Source organism: Plecotus auritus, assembly GCF_963455305.1.
Source record: "Plecotus auritus genome assembly, chromosome: 7".
NCBI lineage: Eukaryota > Metazoa > Chordata > Mammalia > Chiroptera > Vespertilionidae > Plecotus > Plecotus auritus.
Window position 1 is genome coordinate 20,513,529 of NC_137774.1, and position 19,980 is coordinate 20,533,508.

Here is a 19,980-nt window from a genome sequence, read left to right on the forward strand (position 1 = left end):
AACCATTTACCAAGACTGTTGAGTGTGAGAAAGGCCCAGAACAAGAGAAGGCTTGGAAACAAGTATGGGCTGCTGTGAAAGCTTCTTTGACACTTGGGTAATATAACCCACCAGATCCAATGTTGCTTGAAGTATCTGTGGCGAACAGGGATCTTGTATGGTGCTTATTACAAAAATTTAGGTGACTCTCAGGGCAGACCTCTAGTATTTTATTTTAAAACTATGCTATACTGTGCAAGTAACTATTGTCCTTTGTTTTGAAAAACAGTTTTTGGCTTACCACAGAGCCTCAGAATGAATGCTTGACCATGGGCCACTATGTTATCATGTGACCTGGGCAGCCCACTATGAATTAAGTATTGTTGAACCAACAAAGCAATATGATTGGTGTATACTGCAGCACTTCATTATGAAAAGAAAAAGTGTACATAAGATCAGGCTTGAGCAGGTCCTGAAGGCATAAATAACTTGCATGGGCAAGTGGCCTAGATGCCCAAGGTTCCTACGCCTGCTATATTGCTCCTTTTCTCTCAATCTGGATATATTTGATTGAATTCTCTGTGACCATCTCACTGGATGGAGGTTGGAGGGTGGGATAATCATGTTTGTTTACTGATAGCTCTGCACAACAACATGAGGATGACAACAACACTACAATTCTACTCTGGGGTAGTCCTAAAGGATAGTGGTGAAGGGATACCCTTTTTGGCAAAAATGTGAACAGGGTACCTAGTTATTCATTTTGCCTGAAAGGAGAGAGGAAAGAGGTACTGGTTCTACACTAACTCATGGATAGTGTTCAGTTATATGAATAATTAAAAAATGAATAATTAGAAAACTGGTGACAAGAAAATCTGGAGATGAGGTATATTGATAGACCTCTTTGAAAGGGAAAAGAGTATGATATAACTTGTGTCCCATGTGAATACTTACCAAATAACAAACTCTGCAGATTAGATGCATACTAACCCAGTAAATAAGATGCTTTGTTTGGAGTACTCAGCCAGTATCTTTACCCAACCACTCTATGCTTGACCAATGGGCTCATTAACAAAGAAGTCATGGTAATAGGGATGGAATTTATATAGGGGCTTGGCAATATGGACTTCCACTCACTGAGGCCAATGTGACGATAGCCACAGCTGAGTGTCCAACCTGCCTACAGTCCATGAATGTTGCATGCACTGGGAAAGAGGTAGGTGGAAGCCACCAACATATGGTACCATTCATGGGATGGTCAGCCAGTTACCTCTCCACTCATTTCTAGACCCTGGTAGTTTCCCCTTCCTTCTTAATAAATCAACTATGAACTTAAAATATTGTTTATAGTATGAAGTTTTTCAGGCTGTCTCAGTCTGCCCCCTTGTGGGAATCAGCTCTGCAATCTCTCACTGGAATAAAATTTATTAAATTCAAACTGCTCCTCAAATGAAAGAAAACAAACAAAAAAAAATGTATTCAATAATAATTTTACCCAATGCTTTATTAATAGGTTCCTTCCTCATCATTTGTTATCCAACTGTTTATGAACCTTCACTAAAATGTATGAAGTTTTTGCCCTGGCTGGTTTGGCTCAGTGGATAGAGCATCAGCCTGCGGATTGAAGGGTGCCAGGTTCCATTCCGGTCAAGGGCACATGCCTAGTTTGCAGGCTCGATTCCCAGTAGGGGGTGTGCAGGAGGCAGCCGATCAATGCTTCTCTCTCATTGATGTTTCTATCTCTCTATCCCTCTCCCTTCCTCTCTGAAATCAATAAAAATATTTTTTAAATAATAAAATTTATAAAGTTTTTAAATAGGTTTTCTGTTATCTCGCAGAAAAATTTAGATCAGATATAATAAATCAAAATTTTTCTAGTGTCCAACATATATTTTTGAACCTTTCTAGCTGCTATGCTTTTATTCCCTTTCTTTCATAAATATGGACAAGCAAGGAGTGGCTTCTACAGGGTTCTAGTGTTAACTAGGCCAATTATAATACTAAGTAAGATACTCAATATATTCTGACACAAAATGTGCTTGGGGCTGCATATTCCAAGAGTTTAAGATGTTATTAAATATATAGTATTATGAATCACTTTGAAAATATGAACACTCATAGATGAGGAAACAGTCGACTGAATAATGGCTTAGTTGTGCTATAGACCATTATACAGACTTCAAGAAATTAGAATTTAAGTATGTCTCTGGAGATATGGCTACTTTACACTGTTAATTGGGGGAGAACAGAACCAAAATTGTGTTTTATTTTTAAAAATATTCAAACTAATACACACACACACACACACACACACACACACACACACACACTACTATATCCTTGCATAGGCCAGTATGAGCTCAGTGACACATCCCTAGCACCCCAAGATAATAAGAAATTGTTAGCTAGAGCAGCGGTCGCTAACCTTTGGGACCTCAAGGACCACCAGTGGTCCGCAGACCACTGGTTGGCGATGGCTGATGAGGGCCAATTTTAAGTTTAATTTTATGGAAAAAGAAGTATTACACAAAGAAGAATCAACAAGAAGTTAAATGTCTGAAGAAATATAAGACTAGAAATAATGACACTTCAAAGGAATTTGTCACTTAAGGTTAGATCTTTTAATTCTTATCCAACCATCAACAAACAAATTTGTATTTTCAGAATTAGAATGAAAAGATTCTAAATACATGCTACTAACATGGCTCATATAAATGAAACTTGGGGTGTATATCAGTATAAAGCCTGATTATTTCCTACTGAAAATAATACCTTCACAGTACTACTCTGAGAAATAAATGAGGATGATGTGAAACCACCTAGCCTAGAGCCAACACATATATATTATTACATGTTATGTTTATTTTCTTTATTCCTAAAACAATCTATGTTGAAAGTTAAATAATTTTTATCATAATGATAACTACTAAAACAACAAAATAATTTTGTGCATTAGTGATGCCCCTATACCAGATATACTCTTACACTGAGATAAATTATATACTGAATAATGAAATATTTTTCCTTATCATTCTATATAATAAAACACTGCTGGCTTAATAAAAAAAAATCTTTGTAACTTAACAGACTGAAGAATCATTAGTGTATTTTTCAAGAGCATGAACATCTCATCTACTAAATATTTTATATATTTAAAGGAAATAAAAAGAATCAGAAGACTGCATATTTGACAATTTAGTACATTATTACTATAGATTCACCAGCATGTACTTATCAAAGAAATGGGCTCTAAATAATGGAACTCATGCAAAGCTAAACATTGTACAGTTTCCCAGTCTTCCAGTATGAGCTGGTCGTGGGCATTATTACACCAATACACCTTGTATATCAGAGCCTAATGCCCGCACAATGTGATCTTTGCAAAAGTAAATAAAAATTTGGTTTCCACCATATTATACTGGCTCATGCACTTATTTAATATCTAGAATTTAAAAATTAAGTTTACATATAGTTGACCTCTAATGAAAAAATTATTTGACACAAAAAATGGAGCTATACAACAAAAAACAATTCTTACGATGTAATCCATGATTCTCAAAAATACAGAACCAGAATTCCTAGAATTGATAAGCTTCCTTTATCAATTTGATAGACTAAATGCAAGATGCAAAGATCCTACTGTGAATATAAATGCCTGAAAACCAGAAACCCAACAAATAGGACCAAATTAGTAAATAATACAATGCAATTATATATAATACTAGAGGCCTGGTGCGTGAAATTCGTGCACTGGGGGGGGGGGTGTCCCTCAGCCCAGCCTTCACCCTCTCCAATCTTGGACCCCTCGGGGGATGTCTGACTACCAGTTTAGACATCCCTCTCACAATCCAGAACTGCTGGCTCCCAACCGCTCACCTGCCTGCCTGCCTGCCTGCCTGCCTGCCTGCCTGCCCTTAACCGCTGCTGCCTACCAGCCTGAGAGTCCCCTAACCGCTCCCCTACCAGCCTGATTGACGCCTAAATGCTCCCCTGCCAGCCCAATTGCCCCCAACTGCCCTCTGCTGCAGGCCTGGTCCCCCCTAACTGCCCTCCCCTGTCAGCCTGGTCACTCCTAACTGCCCTTCCCTGCTGGCTGATCGCCCACAACTACCTTCCCCTGCCAGCCATCTTGTGGCAGCCATCTTTGACCACATTGGGGCAGCCATCTTGTGTGAGGGCATGAGGGTCAATTTGCATATTACCTCTTTATTATATAGGATACTATACTGGAAAGCAGAAAATATCCACCCAAGCTTAGAAGGCCATACCAGGGTTAAATTGGCACATCAGTTTTACAGTCATATTTCAAGAGCTTTATTTGTACACAAATCAATAGAGTTGATAGTCTGACAAACTACTTATATTCAACATATTTCTCACTGCTTTACTTTTCCAGTGACATAACTAGTAGAAGTGGACATCAGATCAATATGTGGCCTCGGCACATCCACATACTTTCCCAAGCACAGTAAGTGCTAGATATTTGTTCATTCTTCCATTGAGTACATCCTAACAAATTTTTATATGCAAGTGTTCTAGGATACAGTGGTGAACAAGACAAAGTCTCTGCTCAAATGAAACATTTTCTTGTAGTTGAGACAATAAACAAGTAAATAAATAATTAATTTTAGGTAGTGAAAAATACTATGAATGTTATGGCCAGGTATTTAGGTAAGATGGCCTCTTTCACATAAACAGAAATCTATAGATATTTAGTCAAGAAAGAGCAAGTGTACAGGCCTTGCAAAGAAAACACTCATAACATGTTTAAGCAAAAAGGCCAGCACAGATTAAACAGAATTGATAATGGGGGGACTGCTGAGGACATAGAGTTCGAGTATTAGGAAAAGGGCAATGGGACCATGTAAGGAATCATAAAGACTTTGGAGTTTACTCTGAATGTGACAGGAAACCACTGGAGAATTTATTTTTCCAAGTTTGGGGAAATGATTTGATTTGTTTTAATAAGAGCACTATAGCTATCAAATAGACAACAGACTATATGTCAGCAAGAATGAAAATAAGTTAGGCCCGGCTGGCGTGGCTCAGTGGTTGAGCGTCAACCTGTGAACCAGGAGGTCACGGCTCGATTCCTGGTCAGAGCACATGCCCAAGTTGTGGGCCAATCCATGATTCTCTCTCATCATTGATGTTTCTCTCTCTCTCCCCCTCTCCCTTCCTCTCTCTCTAAAATCAATAAAAATATATTTTTTTAAAAAAGAAAATAAGTTAGGACACTATTATAGTAGTAAAGGAAAAAATGATGGTAGTTCAGACTAAAATAACAACAATATACAATATAGGTTATGTGGAAATAACAGAAAATGGATTTTAAAAAGAACAAATTCTTAAAGCATTATAAAACAAAACAAAAAACCAATAATGAAAGAGAAATCCATGGAAAACAGAAACTAGATGCAATTGGACTGAAAAAAATTATAGCCCAGAGTATGCATAGGAGGATAAACTGTGAAAGATGAGAGTGTTCCCAGTCTGGTTTAAGCACAGAAGCAAAAGATACAAGGAACAGGAAGGGCCAAGGGGCAGCAATCTGAATAAGAGGGATGGGACCTGATTCAGTCTAAGTAGTGAGGCCATCTCCCATCTCCTACATTTGATAAACAGAAGACATGAGAGGTCTCTGCCCCTAAAGCAGAGTGGTGAGTGTGGGTGGGTATGTTTTGTTTTTTTTTTGTTGTTTTTTTAAATATATTTTATTGATTTTTTACAGAGAGGAAGGGAGAGGGATAGAGAGCTAGAAACATCGATGAGAGAGAAACATCAATCAGCTGCCTCCTGCATACCTCCTACTGGAGATGTGCCCGCAACCAAGGTACATGCCCGGAATCGAACCTGGGACCTTTCAGTCCGCAGGCCAATGCTCTATCCACTGAGCCAAACCGGTAGGGCTGGGTGGGTATGTTTAAGTCAGAATCCATCATACTTGAAAGATGGATCAGAGGCGGATCTAGCTAATTAACACACAGGAAAGAGTACTCATGCTCAAAAGATAAGACACCTCACCAGACACTTTACCTTACATGTCTAATATTATTATTGGAGAAGAGACATTAAACAGAAACTGTATCCACAATCAGGTAGGGCAGTTTATCATGCATTATGCGCCTACATAGGCATATCAGTTGGATTAACCAAAGGACATATATGCATATATGCATAACCCATGGATACAGACAATAATGTGGCAAAGGCCTGGGGGAATGGGAAGAGTCAATGGGAAAAAAGGAGCGACATCTGTAATACTTTCAACAACAAAGATACATTAAAAATAAATAAATAAAATTAGTTTGCTCTGAACAGACAGGCATCTGCTCTGGTTGGTTGATATTTACAGCATACTCATTATTAAATATTTTGAATATCACCCCCCCCCAAGATTCTCCAGATTTTAAAAGGTCACTCAAGCAAAAATAGATAATTCAAATATTCCTATATTTATTAAAGAAATTCAATTTGTATTTTAAAACTTTCCCACAAAGAGGAATGAAGTGATAGCAATTCTATACAAAATATTACAGGAAATTGAAAAGGAGGAAATATTCCTCAACTTTCAACTCATCCTGTGAGGCCAGCAATACCCTGATAACAAAATCAGACACATTGTAAGACAAGAAAACTTAAGGTCAACATCCCATATGAACACGGATGCAAAAATAATGAAAACTTGCCCTAGCTGGTTTGGTTCTGTGGATAGAGCATCTGCCTGCAGACTGAAAGGTCCGGGTTTGATTCCAGTCAAGGGCACATGCCTGGGTTGCGGACTCGATCCCCAGTAGGGGACATGTAGGAGGCAGCTGATAGATGATTCTCTCTCATCATTGATGTTTCTATCTCTCTCCTCTCTGAAATCAATAAAAAAATATTTTTTAAAAGAATGAAAACTGTCTCAGCAATGTACAAAAAAAGGCCACACAGGCCAGATCTGCTCTCCCTGCTTTAGAGCTGCTTCTTAACCATGATAGTCCAAATCAAATAATGAAAATATTACACCAAAGTGGAGTAAACTAATAAGGTTTACTATTGGAGGTAAATGGCATGGACATCAGCTATATCCCACACCATGTCCCAAGGACTGGACTTATTCTAACATCTCCTTTACTACACACTGTTTTCCAATGAGTTTACAATATTTTCACTGATTATTTTATATATTTATCACCAATTCAAACCTGAGCCTTTGCCTAAAAATTTTCTAAAGTTAGTTAAATACATCAGGTTTCTATCAATCTCATTTCTTGAAAAAGAGTCTTCTGGGGGCTTCTAACCTACTCCAATCTGGTCTGGTTGCCCCCTGTCCCTGTTTTTTTCATTGTCATCCTGAAGAGTTCTTCACTTTCTCCTTTGTTAAATTCTCTATTCCCTGTAAACGATTCCTTTTATTTGGCTGACTTTTCATTTTGATGGATTACACCCTCCCAACAGATTCCTAGAAAAGGCAGGCAAAAACACACACACAAAAAAAAAACAACGCTTACATGTCTTAAAACATCTCAATTTTATTCTTATATCTAATCAATAGTTTTGATGCATATGGAATACTAAGGTTGAAATTATTTTCCCTCAAAATTTTGAAAATGATGTTCCATTTTCATTCAGTTTTATAATGTTACCAGTGAGAGGTCCAAAGCTAATTGATTCCTGTTACTTGGTATATGACAAGTTTTTTTCTCTCTCTGAGAGCATGAAAAATCTGTTTGGCCCACTAATTTGAAATTTCACCACAATGTATTTTTGTTGGTGTTTATATTCATTCACTGTACTGAACACTCAGTAAGCCTTTCAACCAGAAACCTCAAGTTCAAGAAAATTCTTTTTTAATAATTTTATTGATGATTTATTTCCCATTTTCTCTGTTCTTTCTTTTGGAAACAACTATTATTTGAAAATTGAAATTTCCTGGACTGGTCCTGTAAGTTTCTTAACACTCTTCACTTCTTTTCTATAATCTATTTTTTGCTCAACTTTTTCAGAGATTTCTTCAATATTAATTTCCTTTTACTTCTGATAGCTTTTGATCTCTGCTATCAGAATGTTAATGGTGAAAGACTCTTTTAAAAATCAGAATATTATTCTTTTATATTACCTCCTCCCCATTTCATGGCTGTATTATTTTCTCTTATTTCCCTGAGGATGTTAATAATAGTTCAATTATTTTCCTCTGTAAAATTTGTTCTCTCCAAGTTGCTTTATTATGTTTATTTTAATCTCTATTTTTAAGAGGATTTTAAAAAATATCTAGTAATCTTTCATTAGCTGCTCATACTTAGGAGAAAAGGCCTCAAAGGCTGACTGGGAGCTTTGATATATGGAGTGATCTAGCTGAGCTGCTTACTTAAGAAACCTCTGATGACTACATTTACGTCTTCCTTTTTAGTCAGATTCCTCAAAACATTTAAGTAATATTAAGTAATAGTGTAAGTTAAAATTTCCAAATCAACCTGCATAAATTATTCCTCTTTTTATTCTGCAACAAACTTATTTTATAAAAAAAAAATACAACTCTAGCCCTAACAGGTTTGGCTCAGTGGATAGAGCGTCGGCCTGCGGACTAAAAGGTCCCAAGTTCGATTCCAGTCAAGGGCATGTACCTTGGTTGCGGGCACATCCCCAGTAGGAGGTGTGCGGGAGGCAGCTGATCGATGTTTCTCTCCCATCGATGTTTCTGACTCTCTATCCCTCTCCCTTCCTCTCTGTAAAAAATCAATAAAATATATTTTTAAAAAAATACAACTCCAAACTTGGGAAGAACGAAATTGAAGAAAAAGGGAGCAGGATTATGAAAAAGAGCTTTTATAGGATTAAAACACCATACATTTGTAAATCTAAACTTTTGTTTTATTTGTAAGTAAAGAGTTTCTAAAAAACCAAACTCAGTAATGACTGCCTGAAATTCTGTAATATATTTAGGTTCTTAATTCTCATTCTCTTACAAGATCACTTCATTCATTCATCAAGATTTTTTCAGTAATTACTATATACCAGAAACTTATTCTTGGCACTGAAAATACAGCAATGAACAAATCAGACAAAATCTCTGCAATCATGGAACATTCACTCTAGTTTTGGACAGAGAAAATAAAATAAATACAAAGGAGATAAGTACTATGAATAAAAAAGAGTAGGAGTGCCACTCATGTAATCTATATCTATATCTATAAAAGCCTAAGCGACCGTTATGACCAAATGATTGGAACGACTGATCGACCAGTTGCTATGATGTGTATTGACCACCAGGGAGCAGACGCTTAATGTAGAAGCTGCCCCCTGGTGGTCAGTGCACTCCCACAGCCAACCTCCCATAGCCGGCCAACTGCCCGCGTTCCCTCCCCAGCCAGCCAGCCACCATGAGCCCCTGATGCTAAACCATTCGTAGACAACCTGCTTCTGAGTCAGGGTTTCATACTTAGCAGAGCAGCTCCCTTGCTGCGATCTATTGAAAGTCAGCCCTGGACACAGGAGTTTGTCTCACTCCCATCCTCTCCCTTCTCTGGGGGCTGCCCGCCTGCCACGGTGGTGGTGCAGCGGCAAGGGAAGGAGGAGGGGGGAAGGCAGGGAACTGCGTGGTGGCAGGGCGCTGATGGTGGAATCAGCATCTGGTGTCCATTCCTTCCGCACCTGGCCCGGCGACCATTGCCTCCTCTCCCAACCCCACTGGGCCCTTCAGGCCCCGGGCTGGGACTGGGAACCGGGGTTGGGTGGCAGCAGACACAGCCCCATTCCCATTGGGGCCGAGGGTCAGCTCCCTCCTTAGGGCTGGAGGCCAACCTCCCTCAGTCCCTCCCCCCGGCTGGCCAACCTCCTATGATCCCTCTACCCATCCGGCAGGCCCTGATCAGCCCAGGCCTAAATGACCCTGATTGCTGGCCAAGCCTAGGTACCCCACCTGTGATCGAATTCATGCACCAGGCCTCTAGTTTTAAATAAGGTAATTGAGGGAAGGCCTATCTAAAAATTTCACTGGAACATCACATTTTAACCTAGTTTGGAAGTTGTCACTTCAAAAAAGAAAACAATTAAAAACCTATGATAATAAATTTTAAACAGAAAAATAAGTAAGAAGATCCTAATTTAAGACTGTAATTATACGCAAAAGCCACCTCTTCTGAGAGAGCTAAGACTATAAATATAGCATTGACCACATTTTTAAAAGCCAGTGTGATGATACTCTAACAAATGTTACTATTAATCATTTACTTCTGGCCCGGCTGGCTTGGCTCAGTGGTTGAGTGCCGACCTATGAACCAGGAGGTTGCAGTTCAATTCCTGGTCAGGGCACATGCCCAGTTTTCAGGCTTGATCCCCAGTGGGAAAAATGCAGGGAGCAGGTGGCTAATGATTCTCTCTCATCATTGATGTTTCTATCTCTCTCTCTCTCTCCCTCTCCCTTTCTCTCTGAGATCAGTAAAAATACATATTTTAAAAATTTACTTCTGGTTATATTCCATAAGTGTTACCCAAACATATACCACAATGCTCCAAAATTACTTAAAACCTTAATATCATTTAAAAATGACATGAGATTATTTTTCACTTTCTTTTACCTTTAACAAATGATATCATATACAACTGTTTTAAATTAAATATATTGGAATATAGAACCTTAAGACTATAACAACTAAAGCCCTAAAATATGTAAACTAGACCCAGTGAAAACCCCAGTCCTCAGATTAAGTACTAGGAAGGTATAGCTGATATATTTTCTTTTAATTTACCTTGCCCAGAGCGACTTTGGCGAGAGTCTACACTTGACTGTCTTCGATCCGGTGGTTCCTCGCTCCCTCCATCTGCATAAAATTAGAAAAAACATAAGCAAATAGATATTAAAATTGATATAATATAGACTCTGGTTCTGCCTATATCTTAAAATTACTATATGTATCATTTGTTTTCATTTCTTACAATTTCAATCATTAAAATATTTGAGGATATTTCCTAAATAAACCAAAGGTTCTTATCCTTAAAATTTTTTTGTGTGGGGATAGTTTATTCTCCCTCTTAAAGGGTATTCTTTCCTTATCCACATACATATACACTCTACTTTGCATATAATAAAGCTATGTTATCAACTCTGAAGTTCATTCACAGAATTGCAATTTACAAGCCTTGATTTAAAGCAATGCCTAAATTAATTACAACTGCTTATTTATCTAAAGTAGTGGTTGCCAATCGGTGGTCCATGGTCCACTGGTGGACCATGAGGTCTGAAAGGCTGGCAACTGCTGGTTTAAGGAAACCTTTGGAACAGCGGTCACCAACCGGTGGTTCATGGACCACTGGCGGTCCATGAGGTCCTAAAGGTTGGCGACCACTGCTCTAAAGTATGTCAAATAATCCTCAGGGCTATATGTTTTACTATAATAAAAATTACATTTACATGTTTTATGAGTGATAAGAATACTTATTATCTATATGTATAAAAGCCTAAGCGATGGAACAACTGGTCGACCAGTTGCTATGATGCGCACTGACCACCAGGGGACAGACGCTCAATGCACAGAATTGGGCTCCCTCCTGTCTGGATCGGGCCTGCGGGGATCAGGCCAAATCCGGTTATCTGACATCCCTTGAGGGGTCCCAGACTGCGAGAGGGCACAGGCCAGGCTGAGGGACCTCACCAGTGCAAGAACACTGGGCCTCTAGTATAAAAGAGCAATGTAAATCAAAATCAGAAAAACTCAGAAATGAGAAGACAGAAACCAAGAAAGAATCCCATATAATAAAGATGCAATATGCAAATGGTTGTTACGCCGTGAAGCGTAACGACTGACCGTGTAATGACTGGATCACGGATCAGCAGGAGGGTGGGGCAGCGAGCTACAAGTGGGCAGCGGAGAGCTATAGGAGGGGGCAGGGCAGCAAGCTATGAGGGGGGGCGGGAGGAGGAGGGAGCTACAGGAGGACAGGGCAGCAGGCGGAGAGCTACTGGAGGACAGTAGTGAGCTACTGGCGAGCTACAGCCACACAGATTCGTGCGCAGGGCTACTAGTTAGAAAAAAAAAATCATTTCAGTAATGAAGACTAAATTATTAAAAATCACAAGAGCAAATAAACACAAAAATTATTTATAAAACACAAGGTAAAAGAATGAAAATCTTTAAAAATTAACCTATATAATAAAAGGATAATATGCAAATAGACCAAACGGCAGAACAACCAATCAAAGCATAATATGCTAATGATATGCTAAGGCTGCTCAACCGCTCGCTCTGATGTGCACTGACCACTGGGGGCAGACAGTTGACCGGCCGACCAGTTGCTATGACATGCACTGACCACCAGGAGGCAGATGCTCTGACCAGTAGGTTAGCTTGCTGCTGGGGTCCAGTCGATCAGGACTGAGCAAGATGGGCCAGACATGCCCTTGAGCCCTCCCGCGGTCCCACCCTGGCCCAATTGTACACTGGTGGGGCCCCTCAGCCTGGCCTGTGCCCTCTCGCAATCCAGGACCCCTTGGGGGATGTCAGAGAGCGGTTTCCGCCCGATCCCGCAGGCCACTTCCCTTGGGAGGGCGCCAGACACAGGGTTCATGTCTGGCGAGTGCTGCTGCGGCAGTGCAAGCCTCTCCTGATTGGGACTGATTGGACGCGAGCCCCCAGCAGGCACAGCGGGGCCGGGATGAGGAGTGGCAGGTAGGAGCTGCAGGTGGTACTGGACTGTGGGTTTCAGCCCAATCCCTGCAGGCCACCCAGAGGGACCCCACCCATGCATGAATTCATGCACTGGGCCTCTAGTTTTTAAAAGAAGAAAGAGATTAAAAAGGATTTGCAAGGTGACAAATGTTGGAAATAGGCAAAAAAGATCCAGATATGAATAAAAATAAGAGTCCCTGAAGAAGAAAACCAAAGTAAAAAAATGGACAAATATAAAAACTAGAATTTAAGAAAGCTTCCCAGGAAAAAAATGTCTATGTATGTGTAATATATATGGTTATATGTCTGTGTAAATACATGTATACATACACAAACATATACATACATCTATGTGAAATTACATATAAGAACACTATGTGTACTTGAGATAATCAACTTAGATCAAGGCATCAAAGCATTTTCTATTAAAATTCCTGGACTTTAAAGAAAAAATCCTCTGAGCATTTAGGCAAAACATCACATGATTTATAAGAAAAAAGTAATAGAAGAAAATGGAATAATATATTTAAAATACACAAAGACATATTTGAAGGTTTTCCATCAAATAAAATTTACCTTTAAGTATAAACAGTAATGACAAGCTGTTATCAACATGCAAGAATTTAGGAAATATTGTTCTCTTCCCAGCTCTAACATAGGACTAACATTGGGCAACCAAAGTGACTATAGCACATCAAAATAAGGACTGGCAATAAGAATCACACATGCAATTGATGAAGGTTTTAAAACAGAGATTACAGTATGTAATAATGGCTACAAGACCTGATAATGTAGATACAGAGCAAGTCACGTTATTTGCATAATACAGATTTCCTCACTGGGGAGTGTAGAAGGTATATCAGGAATATATCTGTGAAGTTAGAATTTACTCACCAAACATGAATTACAGACTTACTACAAATATATAGGGTGGGGTAAAAGTTAGGTTTATAGTTGTTCTTACGGAAAATCTATCCTACATAATAAAAGGCTGATATGCAAATCGACCAAACAGTGGAATGACCAGTCACTATGATGCACACTGACCACCAGGGGCCAGACGCTCAACGCAGGAGCTGCCCCCTGGTGGTCAGTGCACTCCCACAGGGGAAGCACCGCTCAGTCAGAAGCCGGGCTCACGGCTGGCAAGTGCAGCGGTGGCAGCGCTATGGATGTCCGACTAATGGACATCCCCTGAGGGCTCCCGGACTGTGAGAGCGTGCAGGCCAGGCTGATGGATCCCCACCCCCCAAGTGCACGAATTTCGTGCACTGGACCTCTAGTCTACACTAATAAAAGAGTAAGATGAAAATTGACCATACCTTCACAATGCCCACCAGCCAATCAGGAGTATGCAAATTAATCCAACAAAGATGGCGGGTAAATTTACATACGCAGGCGCCAAGCGGCCGGGGGCAGGGCAGGACGCTTGCATTATCGCTATGGTGACGACGAAGGCGTTCTGCACCGCCCCAGCTGCTCTGGGCCTCTGGGCAGCGTGGGAAGGCGGAAAGGTGGCTCCAGGCCAGAGCGAAAAGGCGGCTCCAGCCGGAGCGAAGGCGGTACCAGCAGCCAGGGGAAGGAAGGCCTGTTCTTGCACGAATCTTCGTGCATCGGGCCTCTAGTATATATATGAAACCCTAATATGCAAATAGGCCAAACAACCAGTTGCTATGATGTGTGCTGACCACCAGGGGGCACGCATGGAACATGGGGGCATTGGCAGCAGAGCACGGGACATGGTGGGCGTTGGCCACGGCAGGATGGTGGAGCAGGTGAGCGGGGGCACCAGACCAAGGCGGGGCGCCAGTCACTGTCATCGGGACGAGCTTCTGGTGGTTACTAAAAATTCTTTGCTCCTGCGCGTGCCACAGTCCCTCCCGGCACTCACACCTGCTGGCGGCACTGGCCCCGCTCATACCTGTTGCCGGTGGCAGGCGCCAGCCCCGATCGCTCGGCACCATCAGCGGGTGTGAGCAGCAGCTGCCAGCCCTGATTGCCCCTCAGGGCTTCTCCACCTCCCCCTGCTCCTGAGGAGCGATCAGGGCAGCAGCCACCACTCACACCCGCTGCTGGCAATGGCCCCATGTGCACCCACAGCTGGCACCAGAGCCGTCACTCGCACCCACTGCTACTGTTAGTGGGTGTGAGCGGTGGCTGCTGGCCCCAATCACCCGAGGGCTTCTTCCCCTCCACCTGCTCCTGAGGGGTGATCGGGGCAGCAGCCGCTGCTCGCACCCACTGCTCGCACCCGCTGACAGCGCTAGCCCAAATCACTCTGAGCTGTCAGCAGGTGCAAGTGAGGCCAGCACCGTCAGCATGTGGGAGCAGCGACAGCGGAAGCAGGTCTGCCAGCAGACAGTGGACTGGGGGCTGCAGCGGGAGGGGCCAGGCGGGGGCACAGAGGATGGGCCAAGACCCACCCCTTGCCCACTGCAGCCTCGTGGCCCACAGATCCTTTCAAGGTGCACGAATTCGTGCACTGGGCCCCTAGCAATTGAATAATCCTATATAATAAAGAGGCAATATGCAAATGGCCGTTACACCGTGATGTGTAACGACTCATCATCAGGAGGCCGGGGCAACAAGCTACAATTGAGGGAGAACTACAGGAGGGTGGGGCAGCGAGCTACAAGCAGCAGAGAGCTACAATGGCGGTGGGTGGGTGGCCAGCTAAGGCAAGCGGCAGCAAGCTACTTGTGCGCAGAGCCACTAGTTAATAAATAATAATACAAGAATAAACTCGCATACTCACAACTATAAATTTACTTTTGCTCCACCCTGTATTTTGAACTTAAGAGAGGAAAACCCACTGATGTAACAGGTACAGAAATAATAAAGGAAAGACCTGACTGTCCAACCCAAGTACTAACTTCTCAAATCAGAGCTGAGATTTCCTGGATTTGAGATAATCATCAGAGAACATCTGTTTTTTTTAATCAGCTTACTGAGTTATTATCAGCAAATAATATAAAACAACATATCTTTAATACTGAGAAACATTGTTAATAGATTTTTTTTAATTCCCATTATTTCAAAGAGTCCTGTCACAGGAGAATTACCACATAGGATAGACAGCTTTCAACTCAGGTGTATTAGAGCACTAATACATTCCTAATACAGAAATACCAACTATACAGAGAATATTCAGTATTTAATTATTTCCTATGAAGGAATTTAAGTTAGGGGAAATCAAATAAGAAAGTGACTAAACAATTCCAAGAAGAATGTTTTCTCTCCTGCAAGTAAGGGATACTTTAAATGACTTACTCTTTTCAATTCAGGATCAAAACATTATAGTTGAAAAATAAACAACTTAAGTGACTTTAAATATGTCAGCTCAAACCCATCTTTAGTGTTCTCAGCTAGAATAAATATTAGATTAGATTTCTGAGTTCAAATTTAGAAGTTGTCTTCAATCTTCCTTTATGAACTTAAATATATGACCCTAATAGAAGGGGTGGGGAGGTATTAAAACTGAATGGAATACAAATACACACACACACACACACACACACACACACACACACGTATCAAAGTTTTACTATTCAGATATGAATAGTATACACTTAATGCCAACAAGGACAGACATGATTTGGTGGACATAAATGGAACTTAAAAGAAAATGCAAAAGAACTACCAGGGACATAAGCCAGATTTGTTTATTAGTCAAGGGCCACGTATAAAGAGGTACATACATGCCATGTTCCTGGCTACATAAGCACTCTGATAGCCAGAAAACAAACAAACAAACAAACAAACAAACAAACAAAAAAACAAACAGCTTATCTACTTAGGGTTAGAAAAGAAAGGAAACCACAATTTGTTCAGTATCTATTCTCTGCTGGGTACAGTGGCAGTAAGGTCTTTACAACATTATCTCATTCAATACTAATAATAATTCTATGAAACAAATATGCGAATTTTAAATGTAAGATTCAGATTCAGAGAAGTAAATGACTTTCCCAAAAGCACACTGTTAGTAGCAATCCTAAAATTAAAATTGCCTAGTTTCAAAATTCTGCATTCTTTTCAAGACTCTCCACTGCCCACTATTATAACAACAACAACAACACGTATTAAGATGGGGATGGGGGAACAGAAAGGGGAAGAGAATTCAAAAGCAGACAGAGATAGATTAAGAGGCTGCTGTGAAAATCCAGAAGGAGAATGAACACTTGGGCTAAGTGCATAGTGGAAGTAGTCAGATTATAGATATATTCTGAAGTTACAGTGAAGAAAATCTAAGCGGAAGAGAAAGAAAGAAGTCAAGAGTATTAAATATTTTGGACCCAAACAATGTTTTTGCAGTTTACTGAGATAGGAAAGACTTTGAGAGAATAGGTTTGGGGATGAGAAGAGTATTTGGAGCTCAGTTTTACACATACTAAGTTTGAGATGCCTTAGATAAGCAGAGATGGACATACATGTCATCAGTACATAAATCTTATTTAAACTGTATGACATCCCCAAGGAAAAGAGTATAGATAAAAGACACAAAGAGAAAGAGAGAGAAGAGGTTAGAGAACCAAACCTTGGGGCTGAATCCAACATATAGAGGCTGGGGGAATGATAATAAACCAGCAGATAATAAGAAGTAGTGGCTAGAGAATAGGAACAAAACTAAAGAGCACAGAAGTCAAGAAAAGAAGGGTTTTATGGACTGAAAAAGAACAGATGTTGATAGTTCAAGTAATATAAAGACTAAGAATTGATTATTATATTTAGTCAATGTACATGATTTAGCGTGGTTCCTGTGGCATGGTAGGAGTGAAACCTAAAAGGATCAAGTTCTTGAGACATTAGAAAGAGCTTCTGGAAAGGATCTTGTCTCTCCCTAGACATGAAAGACAGCCCACGGGGATCCTGGATATTATGGCTGCCATCTTGTAAATACAAGGAAAATAAACCATAGGATAAAGTTAACAGTATGAAAATTAGGGTAGAGAGATGGAAGATATCAAGGTTCTTGTTGACACTGAATTACTAAAGAAAAGTACCCTATCTTTGGACTATAGTTATATAATCCAATAAATCCTCTTCATCATATGGACCAAAGGTCAGTAAACTAGTCCAGAAGCCAAATCTGGTCTGCCACCTATTTTGGACAGCTCGTGAGCTAAGAATGAATTTTACATTTTTAAGTAACTGAAAAAAAATTAGAATAATATTTTATGACACATAAAAATATGAAATTCAAATTTCAAATTTCAGTGTCCAGAAATAAAGTTTCAGTAGCACACATGATCACTCTTTTATATACAGTCTATAGCTGCTTTTGTGCTACAATGACAAAGTTCAGTAGTTGTGACTCCATGGCCTGCAAAGCCTTAAATATTTACTATCTAGCCCTTTACAAAAAGTTTGCTAACCCCTCGGGTAAGCAATTAGAGGTCAAATTTTTTGTTACATGTAACTATAAAATCCTAAATAATGCATTTCCCTATATTAAGGCAGCACCAAACTACCTGATGATACTTAAAGAGGAAATGTATTATAAGGCCTCCATCAATTTATTTATACTGCTTTGCTTTACCTAAAATGTACTTGACAATACCTCCAGTTGACAATATAATAAGACTGTACTCAGTGTATATTAATGGTGTTGGGTGTCTATCACAGCGGAGTTGGACTCCATCTTTGAACTATTATTATTTATAAGACCTTAGGAAAATTAAATCCTCTGTACCTCAGCATCTTTATCTATGAGTTGACACGGTAATACCCTAAGGAGTTATGGTGAGAAACAAATATAGTAATGTACATAAAACATAGCATGCCATCTGCCACTAAGTGAACACTTATTAAATGATAACTGGAATCTTCACCTATCATAATCACAATAAACAATAATCCTTTCACCAAAAGATTGCTTAAATGTCATTTCCTATCTTCTCTATAAAGACTTTCTGGATGCCTACCAGAAAGAATTAATTGTTCCCTCTTCTGTGCTTCCATAGCACATTATACATACCTCTTTTACAATACTATCACACTGTATAATAGTTAATTATTTATATGACTATATATGGACTGTAAAATGTTCCAAGTGTGCCTTTGAAAGCCCTTTTCATAATATTTTCAGTGCCAACTTGGAGTCTTGTATAAAGTGGGTACTATAAAAAATTGTTGACTTAACTTTGTCAAGGAACAGCTGTAAAATTAATGCATTCATAAAGTCAAATCAAATTCAAGAAAAAACCAATAAGTAGTATTGATCAGGTTTGAGACATAGTTTAAAGAATTCAGTGTTTTCCTTTTATTTTTATCCAAACTCTTACTACAAAAAAACGAAACAAAACACAAGCAGTATTAATCCAAAGTACTATCATCTTATCCTCCCCCATCAATCTCAATGATCGCTCTTCTCCATCATTCTATATCACCTCCTTGCAAAAGGAAATACACATAGTTTATTTTCACATCTATACACAAACATACAGCAACATGTTAGAGAGTTCTAACAATATAGTTGGAGAACAAAGAAATAAAGTATTTCAAGGTGAATTTGAAATAATCTGATTTCAAACTTCCCCTCACATTGGTTACTCAGTATAGTCATTCAAATTTAGCTTCATTTCACAATTTCCTCTACATGGTTCTTTGGAGTTTCTTAGTAAGCACAGATATCTCTACACATAAGCACTATCAGGGGTCCTCAAATTACGGCCCGTGGGCCACATGCGGCCCACCGAGGACATTTATCCGGCCCGCCGGGTGCCGCTGCCTGTCCTGCTTAGCAGCTGACTCGTCCCGGGCCCGCAGTGTGCATAGGAATTTGTTCATAGGTTTTTTTTTTAACTATAGTCCGGCCCTCCAATGGTCTGAGGGACAGTGAACTGGCCCCCTGTTTAAAAAGTATGAGGACCCCTGTTTAGTAGATTCACAGAACCATAGAGCTAGAAGGAATTTTGAGTTTATTTGTTTTTGTCAATTTATAATTTTTTAACGTTCTGTGAAACTGGAGCTTTGAAAAAAAGTCCAGCATAGAAACTTACAACAGGTAAAAAGCAATACTAAGTACATATATACACACATATACATACTTAATTTATTTTTGTCCTTATCTGTTGAAACTGGATGCTGAGGAAGATACATATGGGTCTCAATCTTGGCTGCACATTAGATGATCTAAGAATCCAGGGATTTTTAAAAATTCTACTGGTGAAGCAGTTCCCCAGATCAATTTAATAAGAATCACTGCGAGTGAGACCCAAGCATAAATATTTCTTTAAAACTCCATGAATGATCACAATGTGTAGCCAAAATTTAGAAATATTAGTAGAGATTAAGTTGTGCTATGGTATCATGATGAACCAGATCTATCTGAAATTTTCCAGTGTTGATAGAC

The 19,980-nt window shown here is 39.8% G+C and overlaps 1 protein-coding gene across 9 annotated transcripts in view; it reads right to left on the bottom strand.

The window, feature by feature from the left end:
- TANC2 (tetratricopeptide repeat, ankyrin repeat and coiled-coil containing 2) overlaps window positions 1-19,980 on the bottom strand; it is a gene marked incomplete at its 3' end in the record, with an annotated part of 285,235 nt that overhangs the window by 192,737 nt on the left and 72,518 nt on the right. For all 9 annotated transcript variants that reach the window (XM_080677202.1, XM_080677201.1, XM_080677198.1 and 6 more), the window contains one exon: window positions 10,713-10,784. In XM_080677202.1, the coding sequence (XP_080533328.1) occupies window positions 10,713-10,784 (72 nt within the window). The remainder of the gene's footprint in view (window positions 1-10,712; window positions 10,785-19,980) is intronic.